At 37.0% G+C, this 18045-nt stretch overlaps 2 protein-coding genes across 51 annotated transcripts in view; one reads left to right on the top strand and one right to left on the bottom strand.

Moving 5' to 3' along the window:
- Nucleotides 1–301: 301 nt before the first annotated feature.
- LOC107272388 lies at nucleotides 302–2292 on the top strand. Its single transcript, XM_015749496.2, has 2 exons — nucleotides 302–1615; nucleotides 1696–2292. The coding sequence occupies exons 1-2, from the start codon at nucleotides 765–767 to the stop codon at nucleotides 2102–2104; spliced, it is 1260 nt and encodes a 419-aa protein (XP_015604982.1). The 5' UTR covers nucleotides 302–764; the 3' UTR covers nucleotides 2105–2292.
- LOC107272153 (calcium-activated potassium channel slowpoke) overlaps nucleotides 2291–18045 on the bottom strand; it is a 67851-nt gene continuing 52096 nt past the window's right edge. For 18 of the 50 annotated variants that reach the window (XM_025089736.1, XM_015749073.2, XM_025089735.1 and 15 more), the window contains 14 exons: nucleotides 16432–16482; nucleotides 14825–14845; nucleotides 12830–12892; nucleotides 11303–11335; nucleotides 10681–10813; nucleotides 9114–9173; nucleotides 7745–8141; nucleotides 7274–7457; nucleotides 7104–7199; nucleotides 6870–7006; nucleotides 6683–6795; nucleotides 6447–6608; nucleotides 5964–6057; nucleotides 2291–5888 (listed from right to left, as the gene is read on the bottom strand). In XM_025089736.1, coding sequence (XP_024945504.1) covers nucleotides 5808–5888; nucleotides 5964–6057; nucleotides 6447–6608; nucleotides 6683–6795; nucleotides 6870–7006; nucleotides 7104–7199; nucleotides 7274–7457; nucleotides 7745–8141; nucleotides 9114–9173; nucleotides 10681–10813; nucleotides 11303–11335; nucleotides 12830–12892; nucleotides 14825–14845; nucleotides 16432–16482 — 1625 coding nt within the window. In that variant the 3' untranslated portion in view covers nucleotides 2291–5807. The remainder of the gene's footprint in view (nucleotides 5889–5963; nucleotides 6058–6446; nucleotides 6609–6682; nucleotides 6796–6869; nucleotides 7007–7103; nucleotides 7200–7273; nucleotides 7458–7744; nucleotides 8142–9113; nucleotides 9174–10680; nucleotides 10814–11302; nucleotides 11336–12829; nucleotides 12893–14824; nucleotides 14846–16431; nucleotides 16483–18045) is intronic. The other 32 variants (XM_015749408.2, XM_025089869.1, XM_015749399.2 and 29 more) reach the window with 12 other exon arrangements.

Below are 18045 nucleotides of genomic sequence, written 5' to 3'. Positions count from 1 at the left end.
AAAGGTAGAAATTGCCCAAGTAGGCTTTTATTAATAGCTTTTGAAAATTCGTCTCACAGATAACCTGGGAAATCATGTGTGAGGTGGCAGCATCTCACTGGGGGCGTCTGTATGTAACGTGAATCAGGTCCTTACGTAACAATTGCATATAGCAAATAGGTGCTGCAAATTGTGGATCTGATTTCTTAGATGGACGTAACATCATCATGAATGCTCTTTCCTATGTTATACATATATTGTATATACACCACCTTAACGAGAAGCTATCAAACAATCAAATAGGATGTAAATGTCTCGCGTCTAATATTAGCCTCAATCAGAATCAATGAAGGCTGAAGTAACGCAACGACATTAGTACCGATAATTGTATCGCTCACATGATTCGCCTTCATGCCTGTATAAAGGAAAGCGGATGCTGAGCGCATCTTAGTTTGCATGTAACGAAACGCTGCAAGAACGATCAAGTAAAAAATCGTAAATCACAACGGCTATCACGTTTTATTGTACTGCAATATTTCAATAGCGCTTAGTTGAACTCAATGTTAATTTCGTGACAAACGTACACGATTGCAAATTACAAGATGAAATAGCGATTTTTATGAAAAATAAGAGGCAGATTGGTTATCTTATAAAAAGGGACCAATTGCGAACAGCAGCCAGTCAAGTTTTAACAACTGATGGAGAACCAACGAAGAGGTTGAATAAATTGATAAAACTGTAATTAAAAACTTAGTCACGCGTTAAATTTGGAGAAGAATAGAAAAATGAGATATTCAAAAGATAAAAAGATTCTCGAGGACGAGCAGTGCTTTGAGATTGTGCAAAAGAAGTTGAAGAAGGACTCGATGGATGATTTTTCATTAATCAAATATGAAGTGGTACCATTTGATGAAGTGCTTGGATACATGGGACAGTATTACACTTTGAAAGCTACTGTGGGGTATCCCAAATCACCGTCTACTGAGAAGATCATCAACTTCTTTACGAAAATACCACCTCCAATGACCAGTCCCCAGTACGACTTCATGCAGGAGCAAGGAACATTCAGAAAGGAAGTTGCATTGTATACTATGGTATTTCCGGAATTCTTATCAGACATGGATACAAGATGCATCCCAGAATGTTTTTTGGGCTTGGAGAATGATGTGATAGTTTTAGAGGATATGGTTCACAGTGGCTTCAAAATGACAGACAAGACAGTGCCCTTTGATTTTGATCATTGTCAGGCCGTGATGAAGACACTAGCGCGATTTCACTCCAAGTCCTTAACTTTTGAGGAACGTTACAAAAAAAATCTCAATGATACATTTGGGCACTGTATGCAAGAAACTTTATGGCCTGTTAAAGGCGACAGATCTAAGGGTTTACTGGATGCTGCGGTCAAAGGCAATCTGTCATTGTTTGATCTACTAGAAAAATTGGATAACGAATCTCGAAAGAAATTCAAAGAGAAGTTCATGGAACTGAGTGCGGTTCATGCGGAAAGTTTACTACCATCGAAGAAATTTAAAAATGTCCTTTGTCATGGTGATTTATGGGCGAATAATATTCTCTTTAAATATGATAAAGATAAAAGACCCGTCGAGTGCTGTCTTGTAGATTTTCAGCTTGCCAGGTAAAATTCTATGCAGTTCACTTTGGACGATAACGGTATTATCTTTTGGTTTTATTATTATTTGTATTTTATATTTATAGGTACAATCCGCCTGCACATGATATCTTGTGCTTTTTGCAATTTACGACAACACGTGATTTAAGGGAGAAGCATCTGAAGGATCTTCTCAAGATTTACTTTGATACTATGGCTTTGGTACTGAAAAAGGCTGATTTTAATATTGACAATGTTTTACCGTGGAATGATTTTATTGATTCCGTCGAAGACCTCAGAACAATGTCTATGACTCATGGAACTTTGAACATACCGATTATGTTGCTGGAATCCGGTGTGGCTAGTAAGTATTTTGCAGAAGAACCGCACTTGTTAGAGTCCATACTTTATTGCGATAGGACACCGTTAGTTAAGAAACAATTCGAAGATGTACCACGATACAGAGATAGATTATCGGATGCCATGTACGAATTGTATGATAGATTATTAGATTGATGTATTATTTATCTTAGAAATTGAATTAATAGGATTTTTATAAATTACTCGAGACAGTTGAGAGGCCATTGATTCCATAATTTTGTAAAATGGAGCTCCCGCGCATTTTTTTAGTTTAAAATAATAGAATAATTGAAAATACATTATGAAATATCTTATCAATAAATACGTAATGATGCAATCTAAAATTTTTGAAATTTTTTATTCGAACTTTAATTTTCTTCATACACACAAACGCATATCATCATTCGTTCATTCAACGCAATTATCACAAAGAAAATCTCTAAACCCTTTTATTTTATGTACATTTCTGCCTGCGCATTTCAAATTATTCGTATTCCATTACGCACTCGAGTCATTGTCACCTCTGGACATCCCTGCTGCTGTCAAACGAAATTCTCTAAATAAAATCGCTAATGAAAGTCGCGAGCGGACACAGATCTTTAATGAAAATTGTTCATAATGAAAAATGTACGTTATATTCCGTAATACGATATCAATCACGCGAGACACTATCGATTGGGAATCAATTGGCACAGCTTATATAAAAATTGTACGGGGCACTTGCTGAAACAACGGGACAAACGGATTTGAGATGACTTCCTTTTCTTTTTATGTATATAATTATTTATATCATCAATTATAATGAATATATAGTTATGTACAATATTGAATCTCATTCTTTAACAATAACATCAACAACATGATTAAACAACGTTCCTCATTGGTACACAAATTGTAAATGTACAGATAAAAAAGCATTAGATGAGGTCAATGAGGCATTGAAGGTGGCGAACGCTCTGCGCGCCAATTTTTCTTTATACATCTTATAATCCCCATAGAGTTCGAATCGCTTCATCTTATTTTTTTTTCATTTTCCTTTTGGTTGTTCCTTTAGATACATACGTCATACACACACGCAAATGCGCCACGTAGCCGTGGCACGAGAGAATATGATAAGGATGATGAATCGATTGAATCGGTGCTTGAATTAATTATTAAGAGAGTGCGCGAATTTAAATTTTTGTATATCACAATGAGCCAGTACAGTTCTTCGTCAGGTCCAATGATTTCCGGTTCAGAAGAGATCATCGACTTTTACGCGACATCGTACCTCAAAACGATGAGAAAGATCATCAGGAGACGCTCCACCAATTCCAAACGTTTCCGAAAATCAAAATCGTGTAACTCGTATAACAAAAGAAACGTTACTTCTTTTCCGCATATGCATGATAACATGCGTCAACGATTATCAATTATCAAACCGTCGCGATAACTCATCGACTCTCGTTACCTCAAAGTTATTACGATACGGCATATATATAACTGACTTTGGCTTATTGTGACAGACAATAATGACAATTACCATAAAATTCTACACAAGGCTTTGACGAGTGAATGAACGACTTGCACAATTCTAAATGTACGAATTTGCATAATTCTCTTAAGACGAGAAAAGTCCAGGAAGAAAAAGGAAAGTAAAATAATCACTGTTAACGTCACTGGTAGCACAAGATCGATCGTTAATACAGAACGCTTTATGAATCTCTGAAAATCAATAAAAATCGAAGGTGTACAATTCCGTTTCATTCGACTCAAAACTCATTAATCTAACATACGTAAATGTTTTTCTTTTGATTCGCTACCAATGACGATAACACGACACGGTCTTATCCGTGAGCGATTTCCAAGACGTCTTTCGCGCGACCAGATTGGAAAGTTCGTCACGGCATCATTACAGGGCCATTCGGCATTACTGAATTTCTATAGTCGGATACGCGATAGCGCACCGCCTCACGAATCTTCTCGTCTTAATCGAGTCATGTTAAGGTTATACGATGATAACACGAACTGCGGTGGCAGTGAACAGTGCACGTGGATATCGCAACAGCAGCAGCAGCAGCAGCAGTTATACACGGTATGCATATATGAACACGGCAGCGTCTACCACAGCTAGTTCTCTTTAATCAATTACCTTTTTTTTTCTTTTCTCATCATTTAATTGAATATTTTATACAGCAACGGATAACCAATCAATCAGATGCCGGGTCTGATGACACATGCTCGTAATAATTTTCACTTAAGACCATATAAACGTCTCTTTACTCGTATGCAGATTTTTCTTGTTCACTTCGTCATTTCCGTACGCGCTAAGCGCATGACTATGTGATCCTTTCTCTCTCTTTCTTTTTATTTTGTATTTGCATAAGCGCAAAAGTACGCCGTGTGCCGTGTCATCGGTGTAAGCATAAGTCGTGTACGTTTGTGTACCTGTGTGTAGACACATTCTTGAGTTTCACAAAAATATATAAAAGAGAGAATTTCTATGCATATATATGTATATATATGCACATATACATATACGTGCATATGTACCTACAATGTATATATACCGATATATAACCGATTTACTCAAAATCGTGTGGAAAAGGGTGTTTATCATAATTATTATTATATATATCCTGTATATATCCTGTACAAAGTGCTTGATTGAGAGTTTCGTTAGTCGTAAACAAGACACACGAGGTAAGATTACATGTAGTCCCGCACACATTTTTATCTTATTACACTCTCGATTCCTCGCTTGTCGCATGCAAGGCGTTCACGCCATTGGGAGCATCGAAGTTGCTCCATTTGACTTTTATACGTGTATGGAAAGTGGCTCGGAGAGACAGACGAGACTATCAGCATTGTTTTAGGGTATTTTCGAGTATCGTCACGCGTTAAAAAAAGAAATTACATACGAACTCGTATTGCGTATTTTTCCCGTAGAGGTATAAATTATAGTGACACTATGTGTTACCATGTCAGAAGTAAAGTAAAACACTGCAAATATAATATTGGGCAAAATCAGAAAGAAAATTGGGACGAGTATCGCGAATTCCCATGTATATTGCTGATTCTTCAGAACCGAACCTCATGCTGAGAGGTGCGTTCCATCGGAGTGACTATGATCATCCACTTAACTCCATCTCTCATAATTTGCCACGATCCTGGACACTCTTCGCGATGACCAATTCCATAATAGTCTTTATCACCGCTCTGGGTAGTTTCTATTAAATTTTATTTATTTATAACACTTTAGTTGAACTTGTTCACTCAGTCGGATTAATCCGGTTTGTTCATCGACGTCTTCATCGTGGAGAGATCCTGATGATTTTAGTAACGAATGTGTAGCAGCCCTCGGACCAGGGTCTAATCATGCCACATCCCAGCATCCTTCTGTCAGTACGTTGTCATGACGATTTCACTTCGCGGGTCGATGACGAAACAGGAGGGAGGGTGGGACATGAAGAAAATTCAAGGTGTAAACGGAATTAAAAAACCAAACAAGTAAACGAAAAAAAAAATTCATTCTTGTGTCAGGAGAGTAAGGAAAAAAAAATTGAGTGAAGAGAGCGAGTGAGACAGACAGGAGAAATAAAAGTAAAAATGTGCAATTGTCGAGAAAAACGAAAAAGAAAGAAAATAACACTGGCTTCCGAAGTGATGACTCCTGCGGACGTTCTCACTGGCGTTCTGATGATTTTTAACGTGGACGGGGCTGTGAGTCAGGTTGTACTAGACGCGATCGGATGATCGTGCAGTCAGATTGGGGATGCGAGAATAAATCTCGGTTGGGGATCTTAGGTGGCATGACGGTCTTCCTTCCCAATTAAATGTAGGAGTAGGGTCCATCGGTGAGGGCGCTACACAGCAACAGTCAGGAGGCGTCATCCTTACCACGAGCTCCTCTGCTCGGTCTGTACTCGAGGCCAGGGTCGAACTGCATTAGTACGAAAACCTGAAGAGATAAGAAAAAAGAGTAAGGTATTAATTTCATGAATTAATGATATTAATCATAGGGAACAAAACTTACCTGGTCTGTAGGTAATAGAGTGAAGTCGTCGGGTGGATTGGTGATGACGTATCTCTTGGACGATGCGTCGCAGGATGAGCTTGTGTCACGAAACCTAAATGATTAATTGGAGTATCAACTGTTAATTCTAATGCGATCAAAACACAAAAGCTAAACTAAATATACCCATAACTAAACTAAACGTAGCGAGCAACTAAACACTAAATAAATCAGTGATATGTAACGTTCAAAAATGATATTTTTTGGATGATGTAACTTACGATCGTCATTTTTCGTGTCGTGATGCAAAAACGCAAAATGCAAAAGGTGTGCGGAAAAAAAATCAAAAGTCACAGTAGTAACGTTTGTAATGGTAAGTGTAAATCATGTATGAAAGAGTAGAGTAGAGTAGAGTAGAGTAGAGTAGAGAGTGAGAGAGAGAGTGAGAGAGAGAGTACGTAGGGTAATCCAATAAATACCATCGAGGGAAAGAAAGTCCGGTACCTGTACCTGTACAGACCAATGCACAGCATTCCATACGACTTTAATGCTGCGACAAAGAGGTCACCGTACTTGCCTCCCTCGCCATACTGAGCCAGAGGCCCATCGTATAACGAGATCTGACCAACTCGACAACGATCCCTGTTGGCCAGACTGTCCGCCGTACTAAAAAATAAGCGACAAATGTATAAAATTTTGAATAAAAATTATACTTAAATTGACCTTAAAAAATGGCATACCTGTAGCCACCCCTTAAGCCAGCACCTTCTGCCAGAATCAATTCCAACTCGGGGGTCGCGCCTCCTGTTATCAGCGAGCGGATCAGAGTCAGTGCATTTTGGTTGAAGTAGGTCTGTAAGAAACAACGAATAATTGGAATATTTATCATTTAAATTTATCAATGCAAAATATCATAAGACTACTGACTGTCGACATTAGAGAGTCCAGCACGCTGACAGCAAAGGCAGTACCACAGGCAAACGGCTGTGTGAGGTAGAGCTCCGTGTCCGGGTCATCATCGTCATCCTGGTCGAGAAACTGCACGTTGCTGTCGTTCACGAGTTCTGTTAACAGTGTTACGTTGAAACGATAGGATTGGTTTATTTGGATTTAGCTTCTTTTTAGAATTTTACGTTTCTTCTCTACAATATGAAAACTTACCCGTGATCATGGGCACGTTAGCCCCGTAAACGGATCCTCTACGCTGCAGGACGATGGGACTGCCAACTGCAGTCAAATTACCTTGCTCATTATCTACTGCAATGTTTACTTACAATTTGAGAAAAGAACATCAACAATTATGACGCAGCAACACTCCTTCACGCATTTACCTTGACTGAGGACTCCGATCGTGTCGTCGAATGTCATTGCCTTGATATTAAGGGATGCGAGGATGGCCTCCTTGTCGGCAAGGGTGGGGTCATCGTTGCTAGGCACTTTAGCCGACAAGATGCAACACATGTCGCACAAGTTCACGTTAACAGCGCGCAGGTCGGCTCTGCTCAGCGGCGAACCCTAAAAAAAAATGATTAAAAATAATTCAATATCAAAACTATTCATCCCTTGCTCCGAGGCGTCACTACCGATACAAATTATCAATTTAAACATTACTCCGTGGCTCCGTATTGAATTAAAAAATCGATCATGGTTACCTTAAACAGTAGCAGCATTACGAAGATTAGAATTTTGAAAAAGTGAAAGAGATCAAATGAAATATTATTTTACTAATATCCCAAGGACAGATGTTTCAAGAAAAATGAGTCAAGGACGACCCTAGCTAGAAAAAGGATGATTCGGCTTACATTTAACACTGAGATTTTCGGCAGATTCTGCAGCATCTTCCACTCGCGACGAATGTAGTCCACAGACCCAACTATCACTACATGTTTAAGCTCATGGTAATGGAAATTGGAAGCTCGTAATGGCATGACAAGGTTTCTCAGTCCGATGAGGGGTGAGTCGGGATCAGCAAACAGGCACACAACAACATGGCCATTCAGAACTGTCATGGCCGCCTGATTCCGATCCAGTATGCAGTCTTCGAGGTTACGGGCTGGGCTCCAGTGGAACATGCCCGTAGAGTCGTATTTCATTTCGGTTTTTTCAAAGTCGAAGTCCTTTGCCTGATCGTCGGCGATTCCCACTTGCAGTCCGCCGTTATTGTTGACGTTGGTACCACCCGAGCCTCTGCTCGTGGGCCTGTAATGAATTTTCATCATAGGATATAATAATATAATCGTCACGAATTATCGTTAACTATTGCGCAGCATCAGACCACCGTAACTTCCATCAATACATTATAAACATGGGTACCAAGATCATTCTAGTCGGACGGGACTATAATTGGCGGGAATTTTCAAAAGGGATCGTAGCAGACGAACATGGAGATAACTTTGTTAAAAGAAATTCTCTAAAGCTTTCAAATCTAAGATAACCCCTTTACGAGGGCCATGATAAGAAAATTTTTAATAATTGAGAACGTCTTACTTTAATTTAAAAAATAATAATATACTTGCACAAATTGTCCGTCCATCTTTTAAACACGATGCGTAATCCACGCTACTATAAATTCTAACGAAATCAATTTCGTCTTGAAATTTCATACGAGTGATAACGTCTAGGGATAAAACATGTCTTATACTTATTGTTAGTATAGTTAAATAGAAGACTATACTTTTGTTTTCTTTTTTACCATAGCACAGTATGTATACATGTATTGTATATAAAGTTGTTTTTCAACATTTCTATATCGTCTCTTCGTTTCCTTGTAGTTTATTACATGCTTCACGGGAGGGTCATTAATAAGAATCTATATCAATATAAAAATCGACTCAGTATTTACCTACGGGATAACAATTACGATAAATTGCACTTTGATCAGCTTAAAAGGGTGTAGACGCAATTAGCTCTACGGGTAACGTATCTATCATTGGATCTGTTAGTAGCATAACGTGGTATCCCATGTGTACGTATAAAGTTAATTATCGCGTTAAAGGATAACGAGCTGGTCATATTAAAAAGGCATCGAAAGCTGTCAAAAGCGCTGTCATGCAAAAAAGCCATGCCTAGCTCAACGTCGTAAGTTTGCAGCTTCGGGTAAGATGGAGCAATATTATAAACACATCGTAATACGATATACACAGTAAGACAGTGTTAACGGCAGAAGCATACATGAGTTTTTTGACTTCGTAGGCGAGATGGTAGCCAGCGTATGCGGACTCCTCTTGCGATCTGGAATCAGAAGGTGAGCGTACGTTGGTCCAACCTAAATCACCAGAACTTTACATTTTGTTCTTCCGCTTGAGATTCGTACCGCTTTTTTTTTTTGTTACTGATCGTTAGAGGATGAGATCTTAATGAGCCTGGGAGATATTAGATATATATGCAAAATCATTGAATTTTAGGTCCCTCGTATTCTTTATTTTTTTTTTTTAAATCATGCGTCTCCTGTTTCGCTATAACTAACAGATGGGTATCGATTTGTTCGAGTTCGAAAATTTGTCAATACAATTTCATGGCTATCATACACAGCGAATAACGAACTATCAGTTTGGGTGTCCCGAAACCTCTCGATGTTTATCATGCATGATTCATAATTAATTTTTCGATCGTTAAGACTCTCCATTATTTAAAAACGTTCTGTACGACGTTAAGTGAGACTGATCAGGTAAGCCGTTTGGTATTAGAAATTCATCACGCTGAACGTTAATGATAATTAATATTTTATAACTTTTATAATTGCGCATTAGACTCTCGATGATTCTGGATCGCACGAAAGCTGCTCGAGCATTAGTGATCTCGAAACAAAGAAAGAAAGATAAACCTAAGGCGTGTACGGTATATAACCATGTGACTTGGAGAGTTCATGCTTTTCACATAGTGGATGCAAGAGTGAATCATTTGTATTGTAATCTTGTGCAAATCATCATAGTAGTGCACTCGGCGAAAAATAGATGATTGTCCGAGTACTAAGGGGACTTATGCGGCATAAGAGCTTTCGAGGTAATAAGAAAATTTATAGGATACAGTAAGAGCGTAGATAACAGATAGACAGAGAATTATCTAAGTAGCGAATGATAGCCGCAAAAAGTTCAATGTTGTATAGTGTATCAGTTTGTAGAGGAGTCAGCATATATAGTAATTATAATCGTAGCCATTCCTTGAATCATTAATATTCATTTATCTTTCGATATATATATATGAACCTATAAACGTGCACTAAAAAAAAGAGAACAGGCAATATATCGCTGATAAAATATAATACAATAAGGTACGATATGGTATAAACGCTTGATAGACAAAATATCATGTATTATTTTGTTAAACTTGTATACAATTTGTAGTAAGAATTACGAATACATTTTCGCCTTCTTTTTTCGTCGAGTGTTACTATATGATTGCCACTTTGATTTGGCGCGAAAGTGATACGCATTGGCATTGTCCGTGATAACTCATAATATATCAACGACGAATTGTGAGAACACAACGTGATAACAGCACAAGTAATTTAACTAATGTTTAATATTTCTGTTTTTGTTGTTGTCCGGTGCAATATGGATCCCAAGTGAGAAAAAAATGACACTTATTGAAAGTGACAGCCAGACGATACCCACGTGATGAGTGACAATGATTATGAATACGTGATTGTGATTTGACGATTATACGTATATATATGTATATTATTTTATATATATGTAATATATTCTATTGTGTACTACGTAAGTACTGCATACTGTACCTCTGATTGTACGGTTGATTCGGGCTTGATAAGCTATCATTGGGCGCTCTGTTTACGTTCGGTTTCACTTTGTTGACCTGCTTCGTGGAATTCATCATCGTCATCCCCACGGAGTTCCGATGATTCCTCATGGCTGTAACAAAGTTGATTTAAAAATGATAATCAACGGTATGGCTAATCGGGTGAGATCGCAAAAGCACAGGAGACATTGGGAAATTTAGCAACTACGTTTAATGAGAAATTTGAAGGTGCAGTTAGAGTACGACGAGCGCAATTGAACGTCTTTGAGAATTTATTTGACTTAGTTCATACGAGTGCAGCTGCATTGATTTGATAAAACTGGAATAATATAAATTGAATAAATTTGGAAAATTTTTAAAAACGTTATTGTAATGCAAGTAATATCTAAGACTGCCGTTTTGATTTTATTTTAATGAAACTCGTGGATTGGAAAAAAATGAATTGAAAAAAGGCGTTTTTTATTATTTAGTTGCATGGTGTTTCATCTAATGTTCAGTCATTATTCTTTGAGACGATTATTAGTATTTTTGTGTGATATTGTATTGCGATTATTAGGATCATCTTATTTATACTCCTCCCATGATAACTCATTACAGCTTACCGTTTGGATCGTCTCGTTCGCGACTGATCTCACCTAAAATGCATACAGCAAAATTAGTTTACAAGTAATTAAACGTTGTTTGTCCACGGCTAATTGATTAAGCAGAATAGTCAGTCATTGTTGTCACAAGGATTGTGACCTAACTCCCCCCGGTACTGCGCAATGCTTCGTGTATGAACCTACAGCCCCATGCTTACAGGCGCGCATATCTCATCCTAGACATCTTTATATGTGCTAAGAAAATAATAAATATTAATGATACAGATATATGGAATCAAATGATTTGACTCTATCGAATTTAATGGCAGATTTTGAAAATTACAATTATTTCATACCCTGACAATATTTATGAAAATACTTCAAGCTCAAAAACGCAAAAGTTGTAATTTTCAGTTCGTTTCTAAGTTGACACGATATAAGCATATCGGAAAAAATCATTAAAATATGCCACATCCTTTTCTATATACGTGCCACTATTGTGGATGATAACTTATGGTCAATCGAAACGTGAAACATGCATTCAGAGCTTTACTCCGGAACGGGACAATACTTTTTACTTGTCCTGTGGGAACGTGCAAATACTTCTATCAAGATTAAAAAAGTTATTGGAACCTTCCAGTTTTTTATTGCTCATACACAAATTCTACTTTAAGGGTACGCGAAAAAATTTCATTACTACATTCCAGAGATTAACTAAAAGTAACTATATGAATTCCTTCGTGTTTATCATACATGATGGAATTTGATGCAAAAATTGTATGGAAACAAAGTTTGGTTTAATTAACTGACGCTTCGAAAACTTATATATCCTCTCGCTATTCAGAGCACATAAATAAAACATGCAATGTCGAATCAATATTTAATAATATCAATAATACTACTGTTTTATCATGCAAATGATACTATTGATGATATCACTACAAATACCACCTCGACAAATCATCATTTGAAAGGATCAATTCCGTTTCGTATAATCTGATAAATCTAAATCTAATATCGCAGATCAATGCACTCGTACAAACTAAACTAATTCTCTTATCAATAAGTATAGACACGTAAAAGCTATTAAATTCGAACTAAATATCAAGCGTTAATGAAAATCCCAAAGATTCGACGAGAAACTAAAATAAAATATCTGTGAGATTAGAACAATACAAAAATTCAATGCCCATACAATTCTACAATCACTAAAAAAACAATAGCAAAAAAATAGACAATCGTATGAATACCAAACAAAAGAAAAAAGATTCACGAATCAGTGATACCCCTCGATCGGAAATTTTCAACAAATTCCTAATCTGTACAAAATGAATTGAATTTTTTTCTCATAAAATCCCAATAATTTCCTCTAGTTTCGTCCAACTCGAAGGATATCACAACGGATCGGGCAACCTTCAATCATAATCATAAATTCAATATGCAATGACTTTGCAGTTCAATCAATATCGCGTTATCGATTATTGATATTAATAATAGGAGAGCAGCTTGCGAGACTGTAGCATGGGTTTGACTGAGGTGTAACTGTACCTCTCACGTGAACCATCTTGGGCAGTTCTGGCGGAGTGAATGTGGGGGGAGGATGGTGGTCGTCTGTAACAAACCACTACACATGTTAGCTACCCTACCTAAGTACCTAAGGCCTAATTACTACTGCGTTATTATCACTGATTGATAATCAGTCTTTTACGTTGTCCAATGCAATAGACCGTTCTGACACAACCCGACTAACGTAGATTAGCCAGACTTAAAATTTGATTAGCAAGTAAATCATTAAAAAAAGAAAAAAAAACGGACCAATCAGAAGCGTCGAACTTTCTCGCAATACGTACCCCTGCCATGAGCTGCAAACATTCTGAATAAGAATTTTTATTAAAATTGCTGGTGGTTAGTAGGGGGTGGAAAGGGGTGGGATAGATGTGCTGCGGCTATTTGGAAAAGACGGACGCTTCGGTTTGATCCTGAAGGTACTAATTTTACGTCATTAAAAAATTCTTTCCTGATAACCCCATAGAACGGTCTTCTGAATATTTTAAAGAGACTAGACATTGATCAGGTACCCATTTTTAAATTTTCATTTTTATCTCTAGCCGCGACGAGCAAAATTGTTTCTGACATCGTGGACGTCAGAGTTATATATACGCTTATTAAAGTTAAAATTTTATCGTGAAAATTCCCAAGAGCCTGTACCAATTTTATTATTATTTCAACGTCCACGATCCATAAACAGTATACCGAGAACTAATTTCAATGTTATTTCAACTATTTTAATAGTTCTACGACATGCCTCGTGCACGAGCTACAACTACGCTTGACCGTAAATCCGTAGAAATGGAAAATAATAATGTCTCGAAATAACGAATTCAGTTGGATCAGGTACAGCTGATATTCACTCGGTTGCAAAATTATCTTTGTACCCATTGCATCGACAAGTATCAAAATTGTGTTTCAGTCATAATCGATATTACCTATTTTCCATTTTTCTATCTGATACGGATATAGTGAGCGCCAATCATGCAAGGCTAATCAACCGTACTAATATACGTATTACTATAATCAACACTCGGGTAATTAATTACCGTGTACAGTATATATATGTATATATATTGCGTTCGAAGAAAAACATACGAGAAACTTGTGCAAAAGCTGAGGAATTTTTGGTAGAGTGCAAAAAGTGCATCGAAAATGGTCTAAAAGACTACCGTTTGAGCGAAAAAGAAAGGAAGAACAACAAGAGATAAAAAGAAACAGTAATATAATCAGCTTGACGTAACACTGATAATAATAACAATAATAATAATAACAATGACAACAAAAATAATAATCGTTATACCCGAGAATATATGTCAGACGCGATATCGCACAATATAATCAACTGTAATATGTGCCGTGATATTACATAATATACCTTGTCAATTCCAATTTGTACACTTATCAAAAATTACAATTTCCGAACGATTAATGTATCAAGATGATATATTAAAGCTTTATTGGGCTTTTACCGGATATGCAAGACACGTCGTAAAGACCCTTCAAGTGCAGTCATTGCAAGACTATTATTCACGTCAGTCAATGTGAACGCAATAAATTTCCGAAAATAAAACTTTGATATGGCGTAGCATAAGAACGTACAAAAGTAATTTTTTGATTTTTCACAGAAGTGTAAACGGGATTGTAACGTATACGAAGAAAAGAGCGCATACATTTTTTACCGTCATTAAGCAAAGGTGAACCGGAATTCGAATGAAGAACAATAGTAGTTACCGTATATACATATATATAGGCAGGATATATCCTAGTTTAATGATAAATGTACAAAAAGTTCTGTTTTGTGACGGGCGATACGGTGTTATAATGTATATACAGCGTTGCTCTGTAATTGATGATGGCGCAAGTTCCTACTCTATAAGATTATACAACGTGTCGCGATTGGCAATTTGCACCCGCGAATATTTCCTACGGAATATCGGTAGTACATATTTATAATCAAAAGGTAAGGGTACAAGCTTCCCTCCTCGGACTTACTTGAGTACGTGAAGTCTTCACCTACGTAGTTTTCGTAGACGAGAGTTCAGGCAAATAGACACACAGACGGTTAGTTCAAAAAGATTTCACGTATCGTCATCTGTGCGTATTCTGTGTTATATATATATATATGTATATATGTATATATGTTATGTGCGTATACGTGTCATGGAGATTACATCAGGTATACATAGATGTGGCGAGTGGCAAAGAAGGTGAGTATGAGCGTGACGTGTGGGCTAAATGAGATGTAATGAGGGCGCAATTTTTTTTTTTCAAAATATCTACGGCATATTGTTCGTTAGGAATTTAGCTATTTTTTTGTTGCACTGCCTTCTTTTTACGTAAAAGCACGAGATACGCGATATTCTTGTTAATTAACGTGATTTTGATTTTTCGAGTTTTCAAAAAAGTACAGGTCGTTTCATTTGGTATGGTTCTCGCAGCTGCGTTTGCCAATTCTTTGTCGATTACTGTACTCTCGATTATATCTTTCTTCGCACGTCGAACAGCGTGATTAATGTACTAAATATAGTATCTAAGGTGTTACTGTTAGATGGAACGATTATGTTAAACATCGATACAAGATTAGTTAGCAATTTTAATACTCAAAACAATCATCTCGGTCCTTCCTAATAATTCCAATTCGCACCCACAACAATTAAACCATTGAGAACACTTACAAACCTTCATGAGCTACATTCCATACGACAATAATGAAAAATCGAAGTTGCATGATAAATTAACAACACCACATCGACAGAGCGCAAACACTAATGTTTATCTACGTTGGAGCCAATTGTATAGCCTAGACAAATTTTGGTTGTTTAGCACAACATATATATTTTTTTCAAATGGTCAATTAAAATTTTGAAAAATCACGTATACCAGCATGGCATACGACTGACTTTTAGGTTAAATAATAATCGTTGTGCTAATCATTCCTATAAGAGTACTCTTGTGACTAGAATTGAAAAAAGATGAAAGAAAATTCATTTTCAAAAAAATGATCAGTTTAATACAATAGCCAAAAAATTATCTAGTCACATCGATAGATAATACCTTTACACATAAGAGTCCAAATATTTTACATCGACCAACCATACTGCACCACTTATGTAATATCGAAAAAAAAAAAAATTTTGTTTCACCAGCGATATTTTCAATTTCACAGCAATCCCTTCGTAACTCTTAAAATCTAATATTAACAGGAACTAATTTTTTTTTTTAATTAGTTAAAGTGAGTAATTCAAAGTGACCATAAATTCACGTTAGTCAATGTTACGAAATAAAAGCCGATATGTTTGTGTGAAAATGGGTTGATGCGTTATACGAATGAAAGGAAATTCAATTTCCTCCAATGAATTGACACTTTTAATTCGAAACGCATGACAGTCATGACACGTCCTTCGTGACAGTGAATTTCTAATGCATTCACAGTCACGAATTACGTATACCTCTGACTCAATGCGCCTAAAGCAAGGCCAATTCAATACGAGGTATTCCGTGTGAGGAATGAGGGGCCCGAATAAACAGAATTACTCATGAAAAATAAAAATACATTGGGAAAAACACGTGACACAATTCTACTCTCGGGAAATACGTACTTGCTCTTCCAACCATCTGAACGGCTCGCACGCCTTTCCGGAATGTGGCCACTGCCCGAAGGGAGAGAAGAGCTGTTAGTCTTCACATCAAAATAATGTCAACCTAAATGCGGGGTGTAAGGGGGGGGGGGATTCAACATGGGGTAGGTCTAGGTCTGTAATCTCGATCAATGCATCTTGGGTAATATAATAAATATAATAAACTGTATATATACATTTTCTACGGATATAAAAAAATAAACCAGGTGCGCACGTAAGACGTGAGACAACACAAATAATTAAAAAAATTTTCTTGTATATTTTAAAAATTAGATATTAAGTGAATACGTACCGTTAATAATTGTTAGATTTGCTTTAAGTTATTTCAACTTTGTGAGAGTAGTGATAAGGATGTAAAATAAAGATCGTGTGATTAGTTGAATTATTTCGTGAATAAAAAAAAACTGATTCCTGATTTAAAAGGAGTATCAAGAAATGTGGTCAATTACACCATGAGGATTGATCGAGAAACCTAGTAAGCGGGGACATTGACATTACCAACATAATACAGGTCACAATCAATTTTTCCAGGGTCACCAACAAATGACGTAACAATAAAGACATTCTTCGCTTATTATTCCGCCGTTATGCGATTCGAAACCTGATGATGCTGAAGTAGAGCGCAGAAGATATTATGAAGATACGGGGTGATATTGCGATAGTGTATACGTATAGGTGAATATCAAGAATGGCGTGTAACAGTGTATACATGAGGTACAAGAGGGACGAAAGTAAATGAAAAATAACGATACACGTGTATTCTCTATTAGAAAACAGGATAAACCCTGGGCATCGAAAGTTTATCTTTCAATATTTTACTAGCTATAAACACTCTGCACCAAGCAGGCGTCATTTGACAACCGACAGGCGGGATAACGAATTGGAACAGCCAAAAAATGAAGAGCTGTATACAACGAATAAACGGGTCATTAATGCTCCCACTATATCACGTCTACAGCACTCAAGGTTGTGTATCGACAACGTTTCACGACACTTCCGGTTAAAGTTGGCCTTCTTCATTGAAAAATCATTGATTGCAACGATTTCATCGCTGTCGCGAAATTTCGGCTTCTCGAGAATCCTTCATGTTCCTGGTTAGCAGGTAGGGAAACCAAATCGCCACATTATCCACTTCCACGCAAAGGTACGGTAAGACTGATTCCCTTGTACCGTAGCTTGAGAAAAAAATAAAATCAGTCAAGATAAACTGATCACTGTGAATTTTGTAACTCGGGAGAAATGCAGCATCAAGAAACATTTGATATTTTCATATCTTAGAGTGATGCAAGTTTATCGAGTTCATTTGGAAGTGACATGTTGATCTTGACTGGACCAGCTTCGTACAGCATGTACCAGCTATGTCAATGCTCTAAGTAACGTAGGCCCAGCCGTGTAATATCTTGAAAACTTTGCAGCAGCGTTATACGCCTTCCTCTTGCGTGAGTTTTAGCGTTGTTTATGGTTAAGTCAACTGGTCAATGAAAAAACGTGATGTAAGCAACACTGAAACGACAACGACGTCAACTTGGTTAATGTAAGCCTGTGCCATTTTAAAATTGGCAACCTTAATATACT

The sequence above is a fragment of the Cephus cinctus genome, unplaced genomic scaffold, assembly GCF_000341935.2.
Source record: "Cephus cinctus unplaced genomic scaffold, Ccin1 Ccin1_scaffold0087, whole genome shotgun sequence".
NCBI classification, from domain to species: Eukaryota; Metazoa; Arthropoda; class Insecta; order Hymenoptera; family Cephidae; genus Cephus; species Cephus cinctus.
This window is presented reverse-complemented; position numbering and strand designations above follow the sequence as displayed.